This window comes from Fukomys damarensis, unplaced genomic scaffold, assembly GCF_012274545.1.
Source record: "Fukomys damarensis isolate Sample0158 unplaced genomic scaffold, DMR_v1.0_HiC HiC_scaffold_15, whole genome shotgun sequence".
Lineage (NCBI taxonomy): Eukaryota > Metazoa > Chordata > Mammalia > Rodentia > Bathyergidae > Fukomys > Fukomys damarensis.
In genome coordinates this window covers 44,379,127-44,399,056 of record NW_022900927.1, presented here as the reverse complement: position 1 = coordinate 44,399,056, position 19,930 = coordinate 44,379,127, and the positions used below count along the sequence as shown (strand labels likewise).

Below are 19,930 nucleotides of genomic sequence, written 5' to 3'. Positions count from 1 at the left end.
AGTACACACTACATATAATTCCTCATTTAGTGACCTATTGAACTAATGATCTGGTCACAGGAACTTGGTCATTAAATGAGGAATGTCTATAATAATACAAAGTGTAAATATCAAAAAAATTGTAAATATAATAAAAAGCAAGAAAGTAGGCAAAATTAAAGACAAATAGAAAGATGATGGGTTGAATTTCAAATATCTGAGTCATAATATTAAATGGGATAGACCAATGAATCCAATTAAAGGAGAGAGGAAAAGAAAATACTGATATGTTATATACAGTGGACACACCTTAACTATAAGGACATAAAAAGCTAGAGGTAATGAAAGAAAAGCTACACAAAGTTGCTGTGATTATTTCAGTATGATAATATAGACCTGAAAGCCAAAAATATACTGGAAATAAGTTGATGTTTTATTATAAAGGGAAAGATACAGCACATTTTCATGCTTCAGATATATAAATTTAAAATACAAAAAGCAAAAACAGGATGATCTAAAAATAAATATTTCCACAAGTATAATGTGAATTATTGATTAAAACTACAATAAGATATCACATATATTAGGTTTGTTGGACTATGTAAGGAACTCCAATAAACCTGATGACTTAGCCATTAGAATTGAGTTTCTCACCACGTAGAAGCTTGAAGTTCATGTTTGGTCCTTCTGAAGCCTGAGAGGAAAGAGTTGTTCCCTTCCTCTCCGGTGGCTTCTGCTGGCTTGTTGGATAATTGTTAGTATTCTCTGGATTATAGGAGCATCATCCGCCTCATGTTCACATGAAATTTTTCCATGTGTGTGTGTCTATTTTCAAATCCCAACCCTCTTTTTTTTTGAGGTGAGGTCTCACTTGTGCTCCTCAGGAAACTCTCACATCCCTAGTCACACGTGATCCTCCTGCCTCAGCTTCCGAAGTAGTCAAGGGGCTACATACATGTGACACAGCACCTGGCTTCCAAATTCTCCCTTTAAGAAAGACACCAGAAGTATTGAATTAGGGAAGATACTAGTGACTTCAGTGTAATTCATCATTTCTCTAAAGTAAATATTTTTCTTTCTACATATGGAAAAATGTTTTGATTTCTTTTACCCTTTTGTTCCCTAAAGACTTTTTCCTATGGGGCACTTTGTTGCTTTTAATCTTTATGCCACATTCTGCCAACTCATAATGGGAATACGCGGAGGCAAATCATAAAATATATTTTGCTTATTTTTTGTCCATAAAAGTCACACCTGAGAGAAATCTGGAGGTTTTTATTTTTAGAAAGCAAAATGTGTGTGGTAGCTCAGTACAATAAAATCAACTTGTGACTTGACTGTGTGCTTGAATTTTTCATTAATATGGAACCAGACAATAATGATCTAGCAATACTAAAATCGGTATCCATCTATTGAGTGTCTTTACTATTTCACTGTTTTGTTTTCTTTTATATATTACTTCAGGAGATATTAAGGATATCCTAGTTACTATACATTATTTAAGTGATTAATGAACACTTAAGGTGAAGAACAGTATTAGAATCTGTTTTACCTTGTTTACTGTGTTGACACAAGTAAGAAATGTCTCCCCCTGGCGGCAATCATGGTAAATTGCAGATGAATCCCTCAGGCTGTAGTATGGAAGTTGGAAAAATTGTATCTCCTGTGCTGATAGTGCTGCCATCAGCATAATAAGCATTAGAAATGATAACTTTTTCTAGATTTAGATTAGAAAAAATTATTCTAATAGTACATGCATACAATAGAGGAGATCCAGGTGTACTAGAAAGTAGATAAATCAGCATAAATGTGATTTAGTTAGATAGCTAAGGCTCATTTCATCCAGGGATTTTCCTACTATGCAGAATACTGCATTCTGAAATGATACATCTCTTTTCCTAGATGTGTTGGTGTGGAGCAATGATCGAGTTATTCGCTGGATACAAGCAATTGGACTTAGAGAATATGCAAATAATATTCTTGAAAGTGGTGTGCATGGCTCACTTATAGCCCTGGATGAGAACTTTGACTACAGCAGCTTAGCTTTGTTACTACAAATTCCAACACAGAACACCCAGGCAAGCCCCTCTGTACTGTAGTCTCACTGGATCTTGGTTAAGATAATGACAAACTAAACTTTGAGAAAAAAATGTAGCTGTGGGTTCATGACTTTTAAAAATTAAATTTACTTTAATGAATATATAAAACATGTAAATTTCATAACATGATGCTTTAATACATGTATGCATTATGCAATGTTTAAGTCAGGTTGAATATATTTTCCTCAAAGATATCATTTTCTATGGTGAAACTCAAAATGATTTTTCTAGCACTTTTAAGTGAACAGTAAATTACTCTTATCTTCAGTGACTCTGCTATACAATAGCACAACAGAAACTCTTACTCTTATTAACTGTAACTTTGGACTGATTGATTAATCTTCATCTTTCCTACCTCGTTGTATTCTCCCAAACTTCTATAACCACCATTTGATCCTCAACTTCTATAAGTTGAAATTTTTTAGAGTCCACATATGTGTGAGATCATGTGATATTTGTCTAGTATCTGGGCCTAACATATTTCACATATTATATTTATGAATCTTAAGTGAAATTAGTACAGCCACTATGGAAATCTTTAGGGAGATTCCCCATAGATGAAAACTAGAAATTCTATTTTACCTAGCTATTTCCCTTTTAGAAATCTTCCCCAAAGAATTAAAAACAGAATATTATAATGATACATACATATCCTTCCTTATACCACCACAATTCATAATAGATAAATCTTGGAAGTGACCTATATGTCCAACAGATGAACAGATAAAGAAAATGTGGCATTTATACGCACAATAGAGTACTCTCTGCCATAGGAAAGATAAACTTGAGTCGTTTGTAGAAAAATTGATGCACCTTGACATCATAATATGAAATGAAATACATCAGAGACTAGCTTAAATATCTCATGGTTTCCCTTGTATGGGAAATCCAAATTATAAATAAAGAGAAAGTAAAAGATAATAGGAACTAGGGAGATAGATATTTCTCCAATGGTAAGGGGATCAAAAGATGGAGGGAAGGAGAGAAAGTTGATGAAGAAGGGGAATTAAAATATTTTACATAAATGTACCAACACACAAGGAGTGTAAATATTATGTACTAACCCCGTACTGATAAAAATGAAAAAGTTAGCTCAACCTTTGAAATATTTCACTGGGGTTTTAATTTTGAGCTACTGGACTGCATTTCCAGCCAAAACAAAACGATAAAATTAAACAGGACAGGATTTAGAGGTGATTTTATATGGCCCAGTCTCCCAGTCACATGCCAAATTCCCCCCATGTCCCTGACAGATGGCTTCTGTCTCTGTGCACTGAAAGGTAGTCCTTTCTAGTTACAGGTCTGAACTAGTTCCAAAATCTGTAAATCAGTGGCGTGCCATACACATTAAAAATTAAACCTTCAACCAACATCATAGTTGTAAAAATCAAATACTAAGAGACAGGCCCCAAGAATTCCTAAAATTTAAAGTTTCTTTGAATGATGATTATTGACCAGGTCTGAGAAACACTTACAAAAATTTGATAGCAATTCGCAGTCCACCCTCATACTTCATTTCGTTTTTTGAATATTTAAAGTTTATATAAGAAATCTATTGGGAAAAGGTAAGAGAATGGTGTCAACGCTCCTTGGACTCAAACATTTATGGAAAGAAATTGCCCTACATAGTACTTAAAGCCAAATTTTACAATTACTTCATGCTGTCTAAAAACTTTAAAATTCCAAAACTAGAAGATAGTTTGCAAGGCATTTTTAGATAAATATACTTTGAATGAATGTTTAAAGAAAATGCGATTTCAGTGATGGTAACAATAATATGATATCAACAGGCACGGCAGATACTTGAAAGGGAATACAATAACCTCTTGGCCCTGGGAACTGAACGAAGGCTGGATGAGGTAAGTTCTAACTTAGCATTCAAAGGGCCTCTGAGAACACAGAGGACATCCTTACTTTTAAGGAGTATTGCTTGGAAATCAACAATATGCTTGTTGTATAGTTAGACCTGGAACTCTCATGACATTCTTAAATACTAAATTATATCCCTTAGTTTGGGAACTTTATGAATTCATAAATGTTACCATTTCTGTACTTGAGTAATTGAAAAGTTATTCCAACAGACTTTTTTTCATGAGCAGTAACTAAAATTTTAAGCAACATTATTTAAAAATTATAAATAATTAAAACACTAATATTGATCAATGTCTTTTAAATGAGGAATGTACTTATTTCTTAAATATCATGGTGACTTTTCAGGAAGTTTTAGACTATTAAAGTGAACACGATATTCAATTTATATATTCACTTTATATAAATGGGAAGTTTTCATTATTTTAGATATCATTTAAGTTTTCTCCAAAAATAAATAAATAAGATTTTAACACTCACACAATGTGAAAGCTATACTGAGCACAAGTATTCCGGTATATAATATAGGCACATTTAAATGATTTGGCAAATAAGTAAATGAAAAGCCTCCTAAACAAATACAAGAGATACGAGCAAACCCTGTGGGTTGGTTCACTTCTTAACAGTCTTTCTGAGAATTTTTGCAGGAACATTTAGGATGAAGTGGACAATACAGAGAAGCAGAACTATGAGTTACAAAGTACGTGTGTTCCTTGACTAGAAAGATATGCTGTTTAAAATAATTTTGTGAATGAATTCAAATCATTAAATGCAAAATATTTCCATGTTCAATTAGGCAGAGCAGATGATCGTGGTATAAAACCCACACAGTCTTTGTGAACTACATGATAGATAAGTTTTACATTGCTATCCCCTGTTAACCTCTAATAAGTTCACACTGTTTTCCAGTTAGTATAGTGATCAATATTTTAAACCCAATCAATAGCTAACTAATTTTACCTTTGTGAGTTGACAATCTATGTATGCATTCCAAATTGTCCATTTTAATGTTAGTATCAAATAAAAATAAATTGTCCTTATAAATTGAAAAGGGGATCAATACATTTGAATAAAATTCTTGAAGATCTGTCATGAGTATGTCTTAAAATGTGGGGTGAGCTAAGTCAACTGTCCAGGTAGAAATGCTATCCTACACCCACACTGTATCCCTGATAGTAAATAAGGAGCAGAAACGTTCACTAGATGAAATTTGACTATCTGCCTTTAAATAGTCTATCTCCTTTTTTATTTTTAAAAATACAACACATGATTTTATTGTTAAAGCCTGTAGTCTTTTTTGCCCATTTTTTTTACTGTGAGCAAAAATAGCCTAATAACTTGCCTAAAACCAGAATAGATTTTCCCCGTGTCTTTGCAGATCGCATTCAATTGTACTGGCACAGTATGAGAAGTTTTGATGCGCTTCTGTGAACTTCATTTAACAAAATATCTCTTAACCTTCTCTCGTGAGAACTTCCCCCTCCCCATGATGTTTTTCCCCATGGTCATCGTTCTGTAGTAACAATGCTGTCTACTGACCCAGTGGATGAATGGAATCATCCTTCACACTCTCAATATGTTTATTTTAAGCCCTTAGGTACACACTATAGAAGTTATCTAGCTATACAATGTAATGTAAGGTTTTGTAAAACTGAGAAATATTAACGCTTAACACAATAATTTCTCTAATAATCAAGAATTCACAGCTATGAATATCTGTTTCTTTTCTTATTTACTAATATTTTGCGACTCTAGGGTAATGTAAAACACAGCAGTTTGAGCGGAAGAATAAAGGACATCTTTTCTCTATAAAATGGCTAGCAAGTCTAAACAAAATTTAATCCTGATTTAAAATTTTTAAAAGTGCACCTATGTAATAATACATAAGTGATTTTCTTAGGTGTACTATGTCATTTAATTAAATTGATAATATATGAAGAAGACTTTATACTGTTAATTTATGAAAATAATAATTTGAATAAAGTATTAGCTGATTATTTTATATTCCAAGATGAGTTAGCAGAATAAATAACATGTTTGGATGTAAATCTTTGCGACTATAGTCTTTGCCTAAATAAGAAAGGTGGTGATCTTAAAAGACGAGACCTACATGGAAAGTTTAATAGTTTCCTTACAATTAGACAAAAAGAATAATATAGGTAAATGCTAAATTATATATTAATGCTTATCAATTAAAGGGAAAATAATTGTTTATGTATAGCTACTTTATGTATACAGAAAGGGAAGAGATTATTTCATTAAGATATAACAGATTCAGTAACTAGGATTATACAATTAGCCAGAATTACATTATGGTTTTAGTAGCACTGTATAAACACATGTACTTATTCAAACAATAGTGCCCAGCTTGCAAAGGCTTCCCAACAAATGACAAGTTAATTCTACATCATTTCAAATCTAACAAATCACAAAGTTTTGTGTATCTTACACAGATTATAGTATCATGAATCAGTTGGGCTCTTTGAAATACAGATTTCCCACAATGTATATCTCTTGCATTTACAACAGTGGTATTTCTCAGGGATAGGAGTCAAATGTAGTCAATCCAACAACTGATTCAATGAAGTTGACATCTCCTACCATATAACCAGTGGGCATTAAATATAACAAAAAGGATAACCAATATTACTTCTGGAAAAAAACTTTAGGACTTTATTTTAGGATTTCAAAGACTTTTAAAAGTACCAATTTTTAGATAGGAAATCATGAAAAAGGTTGAATAAAACATTTTTGTTTCAATTCTCCTACCCTTTTATTTTGGAATCAATCCTACTTTTGAGATAAAGCACAATGTTCCATATGTCTGCTTGGTACAGTGAATGCATATAATCTTTCACATGTTTCAAAGCACACAACTTTGTGCACCTGGAGTATTTGTTTTCATTCCATCAAATTATAACTCTGTATTACCAGAGTGATGACAAGAACTTCCGACGTGGATCAACCTGGAGAAGGCAATTTCCTCCTCGTGAAGTCCACGGGATCAGCATGATGCCTGGGTCCTCAGAAACATTGCCAGCTGGATTTAGGTTAACCACAACATCGGGGCAGTCGAGGAAAATGACAACAGATGGTAAAGTAGTTTTATATTTTTGATTGTACAATAAAATGCTTGCTTAGCAAAAGCTAGTACAGTTCTCTTGCATAGCTCTGGAATTGATCCTATCTTGAGTTGGTTTGCTCTGCTTGAATTTTTATTTTGCTTTCATCAAAAACCAAACCTTTCTTTGTAAATTCCTAATGCATGAACTCGTGGCATTTTATCCTCATTTTCAAAATAATGTATACTATCCTAAAAAGAACAATTCTGGCTAATGTCCACATCTAGGAAAAACAATAGATTCTGCACGATTGGTGTTTTTTCCCCCTGTCATTCACAAACTAAATAATCTAAGGTAGAGTTTGGATTTGTATTAAAGATTCATAATACATGGAACCCACCATAACCCCTGTTTACATATCTAAATATTGGAAATTTTATATATATAGTCGAAGAAATTCAGACTCATCAGACTTTTTTGTTTCTGATCAAAACAAAAGGCCTATTTAAACACCCACAATCATAAGAAGAAAGCTAAACAAACACCAAAACAATTGAAATTTCTTAATTAACATTTCCTTCTGTGGACATTAGACTGTGTTATATACTCACAAAGGAAAACAGTTATTCTGGAGAGACAATTTTGAAATAGTAGACACAAAACTATTTGTTTCAAAAACATTAAGGAAAAATAGACTCACTTTCATTACGATAATCACTTAGAATCATTATTTCTTTCCAAGGTTATAGGTACTATGATTCGTAAAATTAATTTCAGTATAAACTATCATCTTTGATCTACATTTCTTGTATCTGATAATACTGTATAACGTCTTAGCAAAATTCATGAATAATATAACATGTTTAAAATTATATAGAGGTTCCTCGATAGTTGGAGGAAATTCATCATATGGAGTTCTGTACAAGTAATCTTTTCAAAGGGAGCAGATGCACCCTGGGGGAGCTCTCTTGTTACAGATTTCATCTAAGGGGAAATACATAACTCTCAAGCTCAGCTGAATTATATTGGAACAAACATTTCCTTAGTAGCTCTGTCTAGAGGAGTCCATGAGTGGCTTACATCTAAGAGAAAGAAGGTCTACTAATATATTCAGCATCCCTTTATGCAGAGAAAATACATCTTTCTCATATGAAATCTTCTCAATCATCCAAGAACTTCAAAGCCCTTTTCTCCATTTGCAGTTGCTTCATCAAGACTGCAGAGGTTAGACAACTCCACTGTTCGCACATACTCATGTTGACAAGCCACTAAGGAGGCAGCACTGAACTGCTGTGAGTAGTTTCCCTTTGGCTGACAAACAGCAAGCCAACAACAACAAAAAATGGAACTACATAGACTAGTAAATATACATATGCCCTTTGGTATGGCCTAGCAGCACAGAGGTGAGATAACCCCTTTGAACTGATAGAGGGGGGAAAAGTAACCTGTATATTTTAATTATATCTGTTCTTTCCTTTCATCACCTGTCTCCTGTGGTGTAAGGTCTGTCTGTTTGAGACCTGTTACTCAATTACTACGCATAAATGGTTACTACCATATGTTTTTATCTTTTTGAATAGCATCACCTATTGACCCCCATATCATTTTAATAGCAAGAATTTGGCATTCAGAGAATCATAATGTTAAGTGACTATCTTATGTAAGGAAACCAAAGCAAGCATATAAGGATGTAAGCAAGTTCAGAATCCAATAATGACAGAGACAGTAAAATGATTTAGAAGTGGGTTCCTATTAACAATAAAAGTAGAAACTAAAAGTTTTGAACTTTCAATATGTTGTTGTTTATCAATGGACTTAATATTTGCTGAAAAAAGTATGAATTTCAAGTATCTGAGGAATGAAAAACATAAAATTAATTTTAATAATGAAGAATAGGAACAGCAGAACATATTACCATTAGACATGAGACATTTGTATTTAGAGAAATATAAGCTGATGGAAACTACTTCTAAATCATAAAACAGCATTTTATTGAAAAGTCATAAGTAAAAATATGGTTTCCTGGATTCATAAATGTTAAAAGTTCAAAAATTATTTAACCTAACAATTTTTCAATGAATTATTCTATGAAAGATATTTTAAGGGATTATTGAGAACAAAACAAGTACACAGGGATTGGAGGAAGCAGAAGTTATAGATGGAGAAACAGCTCGCTCTGTGGTGCTATTCTTTGACTGGAACTACAAGCTCTACAGAATTTCTTGTTGGCCCTACAGGCCTCACATGAGAGATGATATGTTGCCTTATGTGGGTCACTATTTGAAGGTAATAAAACAAAAAGCATCCAGATTCAAGATTTAATTTCAAAAAATACAACCCTACCATTAAAAATTTAATTACAATATCCAATTTGGTATCTAATTAGGCATGATCTAAAGCAGATAATAATTTGTCTAAACAAGAGGCTTTCCAAAATACTGTTTATAATAGATTCTGCACATAACATAATATTCTCAGGAACTGAATACTTCACTAATTTACAAATGGCTATTTAATATCTTCAGTAGTGCTTGCTTCTTAGCTCTTGACTGATGGATAGAAATATTCTTTAACTACTTGCAGTCTGTTTCTTATGCATGACATTCTAGTTCATATTTCCAAGCTTTTACTATTAGAAAGCAGTATTTATTTACAAAAAAAAAAAAGTCCAAGAAAATTAGTTCTTACTTGGCCAAAAATTAGCACTTACTGTGCTAAAATAATTAAAATAATTCAGAACATGCTATTTGTTCTTTCTTTTGTGTCAATAACTTTGAGCTTTTCCTAAGTATATCGTGACTGGAAAGATTTTGTAATGTCATACCACTGACACAGAGCCTTTGAAATATACTATTTACTATCAATATGCCCTTGTCACAGTTAAACAGAATTGTCTTTTTAAAAGCCGTAAAATATATGAACTAGAATATAAATATATTCCATCAAATAAGAAAACTCGACCCAATTTATTAATTACCAAGCATAAAATTTTCCAAAGGCATGCCGACATTTCGTGTGACTATTTTTGTTCATATTATTGCCATACTTGACCCAAAGTCAAGCAAATCCTCTTATGTATTTAGCACAAAAGTGAAAGAGGAGAAACATCACTTATGTCTGCTATTGGTTAGACCCAAGGTGATTTTTTTTCCATACTTTTTAGAACAGCAGTAGGCAGGCTTCATGGATATGCAGCACAAAGTAGAGGGATAGGATTTACTAGGCAGGGTCCTCTCAGTGAACTAATGCTATCCATTACATATTTTAGATGTCATCTTTTCAGTCTACTCTACCTAAAGTGCACTACCATCTAAGAAGACCAACAATGAAAACCTTTGTGAAGACCAAATTCAAAGGAAATAATAACAAGTAATGGTTTATTAAAAAGCTGAAAATGTGATTTTTTGGGGGGATCAGATATTAAGCTTGATTAGTTTACTACAATTGTAATAAAATGCTTAAGTCATTTGAATAATAAGCATCATCCACATCATATATTCTGTACATTGGATGCTTTTATGAAATGGAGCCACTTGTTTTTTCATGTTGTAATATACTAGGCATTTATGTACTACTGTGTATTTCTTTTTAAATGTGTAAGTCTTATGTAAATGGATATAAATATGATTTTTTTAAAAAATAAAATATATGGTTCATGGAGTCTGAGTGCAAACATTTGACAATTCCAAGTACTGTTTGTATTTTGCCATTCCACCATTTTTACAGCTTTTGAATTGTAACAGTCAAATCAATGTTTCCTCCTTCAAGTCTGTCTATATTTAAAGCTGAACACCTGCCTCTGATCATGTAAAAAAAAATGATTTAACCTGGAACTGGAGCCAAAAAAAAAAAAAATGACCTTTAAAGGCAATCAGGGATGTCCTATATCTTTAGAAATAGCACTGTGATGGCTCAATCTCCTTTTCAATACAAAACAAAGCCAAACTGTTTACAAGAGTCATAAGAATTATTTAAAAATTTATATTAAGAATCCATTATCTTCTCTTGTTATCTGTGGACCAAGAAAAAAAGGAAAACTTTACTAAGAACCACACATTCATTCAAATACCTTGAACCACCAGCCAGCACTGGGCAGCGAAGGTCAACCACTGCAGTCTGAGGCTCATTTTCACTGAAAAAATCACAACCCAGAAATCCTTTCCTTTTATTCAATGTAACAGGGCATTAGCCAAATTCATGTTTAACATTATAAGCTTTCAGCCAAGATGGCCTTGTGGATCTTCCCTGAAGATAGTTTTATCAGAGGAAATAAATGAAAGACAGAATGATTACATATATAGTGTATAAAAAGTATAGAAGAGTAATATCTTCCCTGTGGCTTTATTTGGTGGTGTTACTGTTGTTTATTCTTTGTTTATATGGAAGATTTCAAAGTACAACCTATTTAATAATACCATTTATCTAACTGCTGATTTTCTGCTGCTTGTCTTATGAAGAGCAAAACCTGTCATTAGTTAATTTCTTTTTTGTATTTTAATTTGCTATGTTTGCACGTACACTACATTTGTTTTGATGTCTATTTTTATTTAACAGATTCAGTCAAAAGGTAGTGGTAACCGAAACCCTCTCCATTGTCAATAAAAAAAAAAAATACTTCCAGTTCTTTGTTTAAGCTTTCTTTCTAGGGATGTAACATTTGCCTACTGACCTGTGATGAAAACCTTTCTTTCAGTTACTCAAAATCTAACATTTCACTTCAAAACATAGTTTGCCACAAGAGGGAGTACTGAACTAGCTTATGGAAGTGATTTTGAATTTTCCTTCCATGTTGCTTGAGCAGAAACAATGCGAAAGGGCTTTCTAAACTCACCTGAAAATGGGCATTTTGATTCATAGAAATAAAATATAATACAGAATCTATGATATTAAAATGCCACAAGTGATCTGTCTTTATTGTCATACCGCTGGGCCAGCTTTCCATCACAGAAATATCTGTGACAATTAGCTTATACAGACAAAAGGCTTGTTTTGACTCACACAATTCTGGAGTTTGCAGTCAAAGATCAAGCAGACCAGTCGCTTTTAGCTTCTGGTGAACGTGTGGGGTGACAATGGTTGAGAGCATCGAGGAGGCAAACTGCATGCCTCAGGGCTAGGAACCCAGTGAGCAAAAAAAGCTTCTCCAGTGACCTTACAGCCTCCCTTCTCCTACGGTCCCACAGCACCTTCCAGCACGGATACCTGGGCTCCAAGCCTTTAACCTGTGGGTCCAGATAGGAAATATACAAACTGCAGAAACCAGTTAGTGAAGTCATTCTCTGCTTTTTAGTGATCAAGTAAGATTAATCATTTGTAACAGACGGTGACATACAGTGATACAAAAGATCCAACAACCTCCCACAGAGAAGTGTAAAATATGCTTCAGTTTACAAGAAAACTTTTGTCGGGTTCTAAAATCTTTTTCATGGACTGAGTTTAAAATCTCAGAGGGCTGGGGATTTAGCTCAGCGGTTCGGTGGCCTGCCTTCCAAGCACAAAGACCTGAGTTCAATCCCCGGTACCAAAAAAAAAAAATCTCAGTAGTTTTCACTTTGACCATCACCATTATGAGGTATGACATTTTTAGTGATCAGATATAGACTCTTCAAATAATTTTAGATAACTAAAACTGCTTCTTAAGATGTAAGGTGCATTTAATTTGCATATATTTAACATACATTCAAAGGAAAAGTAACTAATGGAAAAGTAATAAAGGTCTTTTACCATCTAGGAAAAAAAAAAAAAAAAAAAAAAAAAAAGGCCTCTCTGAGCCACCTGGCTCCGGGAGTGCCGTCTGGCCAGACTAATAAAGGTCTTTTACCATCTAGAAAAAAAAAAAAAAAAGTGACTAATTGGAAAACACATTTCTAGTGATGTTTTTATTATTTTCCTTACAGTGAAAAAAAAATCATGAAAATACTAAAAGCAGGCACACTGAATTTATTTTAGCAAACAGTATGACTGCATGCTTTAGAAACATTATATTGTTGTATTAAAAGATACATTTAATTTGAAATGTTTTAGATACTAATTAGTGAAAGTGATTTATGGTAAGTATTACAACAGAACATTTTCTTTATTTTTCTCAAATTATAAGCAGTCTGATGATTCGAGTGTCACTTTATTGACCCAGTTTTAGTCGTGTGAGAGTAATAATACTCTCTCTGACCTTGTAAAGGAGATACATTTCCTTAATGAGACACAAGAAATAGTTACTTCTCCAGTGTCATGCAGTGTTTTCCAGACCCACACAACTAGAAAATCACCCAACCCTTCTTGTTGAGGAGTCCTTTCAGATGAGATTACCAGGAAATATATGGAAGAGGACCAGAGAGGCAACTTTCATGCAATTCTTGGATCTGCCTGGGCTTGTGAACTTAAAAACAAAAAACAAACAAACAAAAAAAAAAAAAACAAGACACACTCAAAGAATTTGTCATTTCAGATTAACTGACTCCTGTAGAAAAGAAGTAAGAAAATGAATTTTAATGCTATTACATTTAAAATAGTTTATTTGTTAAGTACTACAGTTCTGATAATAGAGAAAATGTACCCAAAAAAGATATTTCAAGAAACTGAGCAGGTTCAAATTATATAGTATCTATCTAGTTGGATTAATTTAGGCTACTAGAATAATTAAAGATGAATATATTTTTTCAGGCATAATGATCAAGAAGGCAGGTTATGCAAAGAGGAATTTACTTTGAGAAACCACTTATTTTGTGGCCTATAGTTCAAAAACAGCTAATATTTTCAGAATGTTTTATACAAGCTATTAACAATTTATATGACATAAACAAGTGAATTCACATCTATTATCACCCACAGATATTTCTCTATCCAAACTATTATATTAGGACAATGTGTTCTTGATAACAGTATTCCCAAGATTGTGAAATATTCAAAGAATTTTCAAATACTAAATGGGCATAGTACACATTTTGTGGTTAAATGCATTATTTGATAACGGATGCATATAGAACTCTAAATCAGTTCATTATCCACTTATATCTAGTTATTCAGTACATCACCATAAGCTCATTCAAGACTAATTTTAAATTTCATTTAAAAAGGCTTCCTAATTTTATAGAAGTTTAATTGTAAAGACATGTTTGGGCATAATTCATACCTGTGTCATCAGTTATATAAAAGTATAACTTTCACAAGAATAACTATGGATTTCTTGCTTCTCTCGGAAACCCGAGGCTCTTGAAGCAGGACGTCCGTCTCCCTCCCTCCCATTACACATTCTTCCAAAGCAGCCAGGCCTGTCTTTTGATGGAGCAGGTGCTCTGCGGGGTTTACCATTCCCCATTGACCTAAAATACAGGCTAAGTGGCTCAAGACTCCTGCAACCCTCAACGACATTACACTACCTAACTGGAAAGTCCCTTAATCTGCAGCCTAGTGTTAAAGCCGTTGCCTTCCTTCCTTAAGAGCTTTCCTTGCCACTTTACTTCACTTGTGTGTTATTTCTTTGACTCTAGTAAAGTCAGAATCATTAAGAAGCAAATTAAGAACCTGAGAAATGAGTCGGGTCTCTTGGGAGCTTTCATCTCCCCAAGTGCAAAGGTTGGGTTGGTAATCTTTAGGTTCTCTGCCAGGCATGTGATTTCCCGTGTCTTAGTAACAAAGGACCAGAAGGCAGAGCTGTAACCCTGGCTCCCTGCTTTCCCTCAGTAAATACGGCCACACAGGTCTCCCTGCCTGTACAATACCTTCATCAGTCTACGTGATTACATAAAATTCCCCAATTTATCTGTTTCACTTAGAACAATGTAGGCATCCAAAGAATCTTACCAATATTCAGAATTCATATAAGAGCAATTTTAATTATTTTTCTCATTGAGTTTATTGGTACATTTTAGGTATACAGTACAGTTACATTCATCATTGGGATCTTGTACCTTTACACGACAGGTCTTGGTTCTCATTTTTTCCCCTTACCCCTGCCCTCCCTTCACCCCCTCCTCCCCTCCCCCTTTACAAACACTTCATTTCCATTTTTTCATTTCTCTTATTTTTTTCTTTTCCCTTACTACCTTTCTCCTACCCTTCCCACTTTCCCTATACCTTGAGCCCCTTTCTTCCTATTTAATTATTTTTTGACATTGAATTGTATTTTAAATTCTGTCAGCAAATGTTTATAAGAGCCATTTTTAATTGCAATAGAATTTTAGTGGAATTTTTTTTAATATTCATGGAATGGATACATTTTCTTATAGCACTGGACAACATATGGTGAGCCATGTTATAGACAACTGAAAAACCATACAATTGGGTACAATCAGACAGGTTCTTTCACTGGTCTTCATGAGACTGGCTTTGTTGAAGTTTTACATTTCACATTGCAATTAGAAAGTCCTTTCTCTATAAATTTTTATTTCTGAGAAGTAACTCAAATAACTTAATTCCAGCTACAAAATTAACTCATATGAACTCGTAATAGAAATAAAATCATGATGGCTTTTTCAGCATTTCTTCTATATGCCCAAAAATGCTGGGATCTTCAATTGTGGGAGTTACCTGGGAAGAAATTTAGTGTCATATGAATGCCCCTCTACACTCATTATAATAAAATGATTACATGCAATGTAGTACTTCTCATTATCTTATAAGACTCCTATAAAATATACAAATTAGGGAATTTTGAACCTATTATTTACAGACCTATTTGTAGTCTTCCAAAGCAACAAGTAAACGGCTCAATGAACAAAATCATTGATCACAGATGATACTTTAGAGTTCCTTTTAAGAGTCTTTCTATAAAGTTACTTTTATTGGGAGGTACACATTTGTTCCTATAAGCATTTTTTACTGTTACATTACTTTTAATTAGATGTTATTGATAAAATATATACCTCTATGCACAGAAAGCGTGTGTATAACCGATGCTTGCATCAATCTAATTTCCTAAAATAAATTTCACTCAATAACACATACATCAATTACAACATTTTGAATATCCATTGTAAACCTCAAATATTTTGTTTTCTCATTTACTAATAGTCATTAATGACTACAATGAACGAAAGTGTACCTTTAAATCAGTAGGACTGAGTTTCCATAAGTATGTTTGAATTCAATTAATATAATTACTAATAGAAAAAAATATTTTCACACATTTGTTCTTATAATCAAAGAATATAGTTCTAACTCATCTGCCTTTCTTTCCCAAACCCTCATCCTTCAGAGAGGGCCAGTGTAATTTGTCTTTTTTATTTTAATATTTAACATTAAAATAATCGTACAAGTATGTATTTGGTAGGGATACAATTCATGCTTAGGAGCCATTTTAAGAGTTTTATTGATGCCAAAGAAATGGCGGTAAGCATTTCAGAATTTAGCATTAAATATCTTTGATAACTTACCTTATATGGCTTGCCATTTACTAAGGCAGATAGAGTAGCTCGAGGAATTTTGCCAGATCTTGTTTTGGGCAACTGTTTAACAAACACTGCATTTCGAAAAGCAGCCACAGGGCCAATGCTCTGTCTAACATGTTTCACAATTTCTTCTAAAACTTGTTCTTCTGTGGCATTTATATCTAGAGAAGAAGTTGAAAGGGTTCACAATGAATCAAGCTGACTCAATCATTCAGGCCCAGTCAGGAAGGACAAAGATATCTCACCCTTTTTCAACACACAGATTGCTAAGGGAACATGACCTTTCAAAGGATCTTCCTTGCCAACCACAGCACAGTCTTCAACAGTACCATGGGAAAGGACAGACTGAAATAAGAAAAGGCATTCATTTATAATATGTATACAAACGTGTGTACATAATTTTAATACAGAAAAATAAATATGAGACATCAGTTCATTGCTACCTGCCTGAAAATTCATTACTAATTTGCACAATGATCACTGAGGAGAAAGATTAGGATTCCCATGGAAATCACAAAGGCTGATAGCAATTAAGATAAATTACTTGGATTACTTGGAAAGTATGGAAATTATTTCATCTTATTAAGAGTTTATTTATTAGGCAGAGAACATGTGCAACAGTTATCGCATGCAGTTGCTATCAGGCCACCTATCATGTTTGACAGTAGTGCTGGCTGCTTTCAGAGGAATTCCAGACTGTCCCCAGGGCCACACAATGAATGTAATGAACAGTTCCCTGAATGGCCTCCCATCCGAGAGAATTTGCCAGGACTTGAAAGAAGAGGCTGCAGATGGACAGAAGTCCTGACACCACACAATTTCCACTTTCATACTGCTCGCAATCAACTCTCAAGGCCTTACAGAGAAAAGCATCTATCCGTCTGGAATCATAAGAACTTGGAGATTTGAAAATCCAAATAAAATATAGATGCTTAGGGTTTAAAAAATTCTGCTGTGACGGAACTTTTAAAAATACATGTTCAAAAAGGCCTCTTCTGAGATTAATATATATTTCAGTGACTCCACATGCCTAATGTCTACCAAGCACAGTAGACAAACTTGATTCCAATTGTTCATTTAGCAGTCCTTATTCTTTCATCTATTCATTCATGCCACAACTATGTACTAAATTTCCCCATTGGTGCAATACTATATTGAGCTCAGCTGTGAGCAAAAATAGGCCAAGTATCACTGTCTAATGTTTATAGTCTAGTGATGAAGACAGATATAGTACTAATAAATAATCTAGACATTTTAATTTTTATAAATGTCTGTCTGTGACAATAGTAAGAGCTCTGAGGAAAAACCTTAGGTTCTTTATATGCAAGCTATGGCAAAGCATATCATTACCAGGAGGATATAGACATAAAAGAAGTCTTCTCTGAGCAAATGGCAATGAGCAATCTAGAGAATAAAGAGATACTGACTAGGCAGAAAGACGAGGGTCAGGCAAAAGCTCAGTAGAGAAACTGCAAGTAAACCGTTCAGATCTGATCTGAAAGAGGACAGAGGGTCTGGAAATTAGGAGGTGGGGTAAAGTTGCAGAGGTAGATAGAGTGTGCCAACTTTTTTTTTTTTAACAACATTATAAGACTAATGCAACATTTTCAGGAGTTGAGGAGGAGATGCAAAATCAGAATAAATTCATAAATAGACTTTATTTTTAGTGTAGTTCTAGAGTTACGGCACATTGAGCAGGAAGTAGCCCTCGTATCCACACAGCCTGCTTCGTTAATTTGCACTAGAATGCTACATCTCTTAGAATCAATGAGCTAACACTGACACATCATTTTCAGCCCCGTCCTTAGATCATCTTGTGGTTCACATTTGTTGTATGTTCTATGGTGTCTCGCAAATATGTAAGACATGTATCCACCACTGTAGTATTACACATAATAGTTTTATTGTTGTAAAAATCCCCTATGTCTGCCCATTCGGCACTCTCTTTCCCCCAACCCCTGGCAAAACTAGCCCTTTTACTGTCTCTGAGACCCCTTTGCTTAATATAGTTAGAATATAGTCATATAGTTAGAATCATATAGTAGACAGACTTTTCAGATGTTTCTTTGTTCACATTAGATGGATTTTGAAAAAACCCAATTTTAGATTTCAGTGTGGAGAACAGGTGGTGGATTTTTCTGGGTGAGCCTCACATTTATACAAGAAAACCACTTAAAAGGCTACTGTAATGGACTATGATTATGGAAGTGATTACAATGACTTTAGTTTCTTTATAAGTAAAATGGACAAAAATGACCGTAAGTTGAATATGGGGCATGGATAAGGCAGATGGACTCTGAGTTGGTTGGATGGTGGCAACTTTCTAAACCAGAAAAGATTATAAGGACTAAGTTCAGGAGGAAAGACCATGTATTATTTTCTTAAAGACATTTCATTTAAGAGGTGTGTATAAGACATCCAGGGGGAAGCTGTTGGGATCTGAGAAGAGACAAAAGTCATATGTAGATGACTTTCTTATATAGAGGGTAATGGCAGCTATAGGCCTAGATGAGATTATTTAAGAGAAAGAAGAAGAAAATACCAAGAGTCTTAAGGAATTGCAATATGTATTGGTCATATGAAAAAGAAGCAGTGAACAAACTAAAATAAAAGACAGCTAAACAATCAGAAAATGGAAAAAGCAGAATCTGAGAAAACACTAAATTCCCAACTTTTTCAAGATGTTTTTCATTAAGACAAATTAAAAATGAGGCTTCTCTTCCTTAAACTCCTGGAAGACTTAATGAACTACCGTACTAAGACATTTAATTAAAAAACAAAACAAAACAGTTTCTACCTCACAGTATCCCTATGTAACACACTGTATACACAGCACAACATTACTTCTATTTCCCATGGGAAGCATCCAGTATGAATCATTGAATCATAAAGGTTTCCATGCATGTAGCTTTTGACTTCTATAGTGATAAGTACAGTGTATGTTATATAAATTTTTTCTGTAGTGTATTTTAACTGATTTGCTGTTATAAAGCTGTTAGTTCTTTCTTTCCAACTATCTAAAAGTTTCTACAGTCATGTAAAGGTACAAGATCCCAATAATGAATGTAACTGTACTGTGTACCTAAAATGTACCAATAAACTCAATGAGGAAAAATAAATAAATCAATAAAAGTTTCTACTGAATACATATTATACAATCATGTACCACATTCTCTATTGCTGCAGAGCTCCTGATGACTTATTTGTTACATGTTATTTAATTTTAAGATCTACATTCTGAGAATAGAGAACCAAATCCCACTATCAAATATTTATTTTGATCATTTACTACGAGTTATGGAAAAGAATACTTTGTCCATAGCAAAACAGATACACTCGATAGGGAAAATCCTGTAATTTCAACTTACCATACCCTTAATGAGAAGGCATAACTATTTTAACTGATGAAGCAGAGTTTTAATTGTCAAAAAAATTATTAAAGTGTGTATTGGTGTCAGAAGTCTCTGTTCTTGAGTTTTTAAAATGTCAAATTACTGAAAAATAATCAATCAGTATGACTATAATTTGAACTAAA

General features: G+C 33.6%; 2 protein-coding genes across 35 annotated transcripts in view; one reads left to right on the top strand and one right to left on the bottom strand.

The window, feature by feature from the left end:
• Window positions 1-10,864, top strand: part of Ppfia2 (PTPRF interacting protein alpha 2) — a 458,820-nt gene extending 447,956 nt beyond the window's left edge. For 21 of the 33 annotated variants that reach the window (XM_033763796.1, XM_033763797.1, XM_033763805.1 and 18 more), the window contains 5 exons: window positions 1,882-2,057; window positions 3,869-3,937; window positions 6,882-7,041; window positions 8,212-8,301; window positions 10,278-10,864. In XM_033763796.1, coding sequence (XP_033619687.1) covers window positions 1,882-2,057; window positions 3,869-3,937; window positions 6,882-7,041; window positions 8,212-8,270 — 464 coding nt within the window. In that variant the 3' untranslated portion in view covers window positions 8,271-8,301; window positions 10,278-10,864. The remainder of the gene's footprint in view (window positions 1-1,881; window positions 2,058-3,868; window positions 3,938-6,881; window positions 7,042-8,211; window positions 8,302-10,277) is intronic. The other 12 variants (XM_033763809.1, XM_033763804.1, XM_033763802.1 and 9 more) reach the window with 1 other exon arrangement.
• A 4,266-nt stretch (window positions 10,865-15,130) lies between these two features.
• The window catches only part of Acss3 (acyl-CoA synthetase short chain family member 3), a 145,378-nt gene continuing 140,578 nt past the window's right edge, over window positions 15,131-19,930 (bottom strand). For both annotated transcript variants that reach the window (XM_019210574.2, XM_019210575.2), the window contains 3 exons: window positions 16,641-16,740; window positions 16,381-16,556; window positions 15,131-15,535 (listed from right to left, as the gene is read on the bottom strand). In XM_019210574.2, coding sequence (XP_019066119.1) covers window positions 15,467-15,535; window positions 16,381-16,556; window positions 16,641-16,740 — 345 coding nt within the window. In that variant the 3' untranslated portion in view covers window positions 15,131-15,466. The remainder of the gene's footprint in view (window positions 15,536-16,380; window positions 16,557-16,640; window positions 16,741-19,930) is intronic.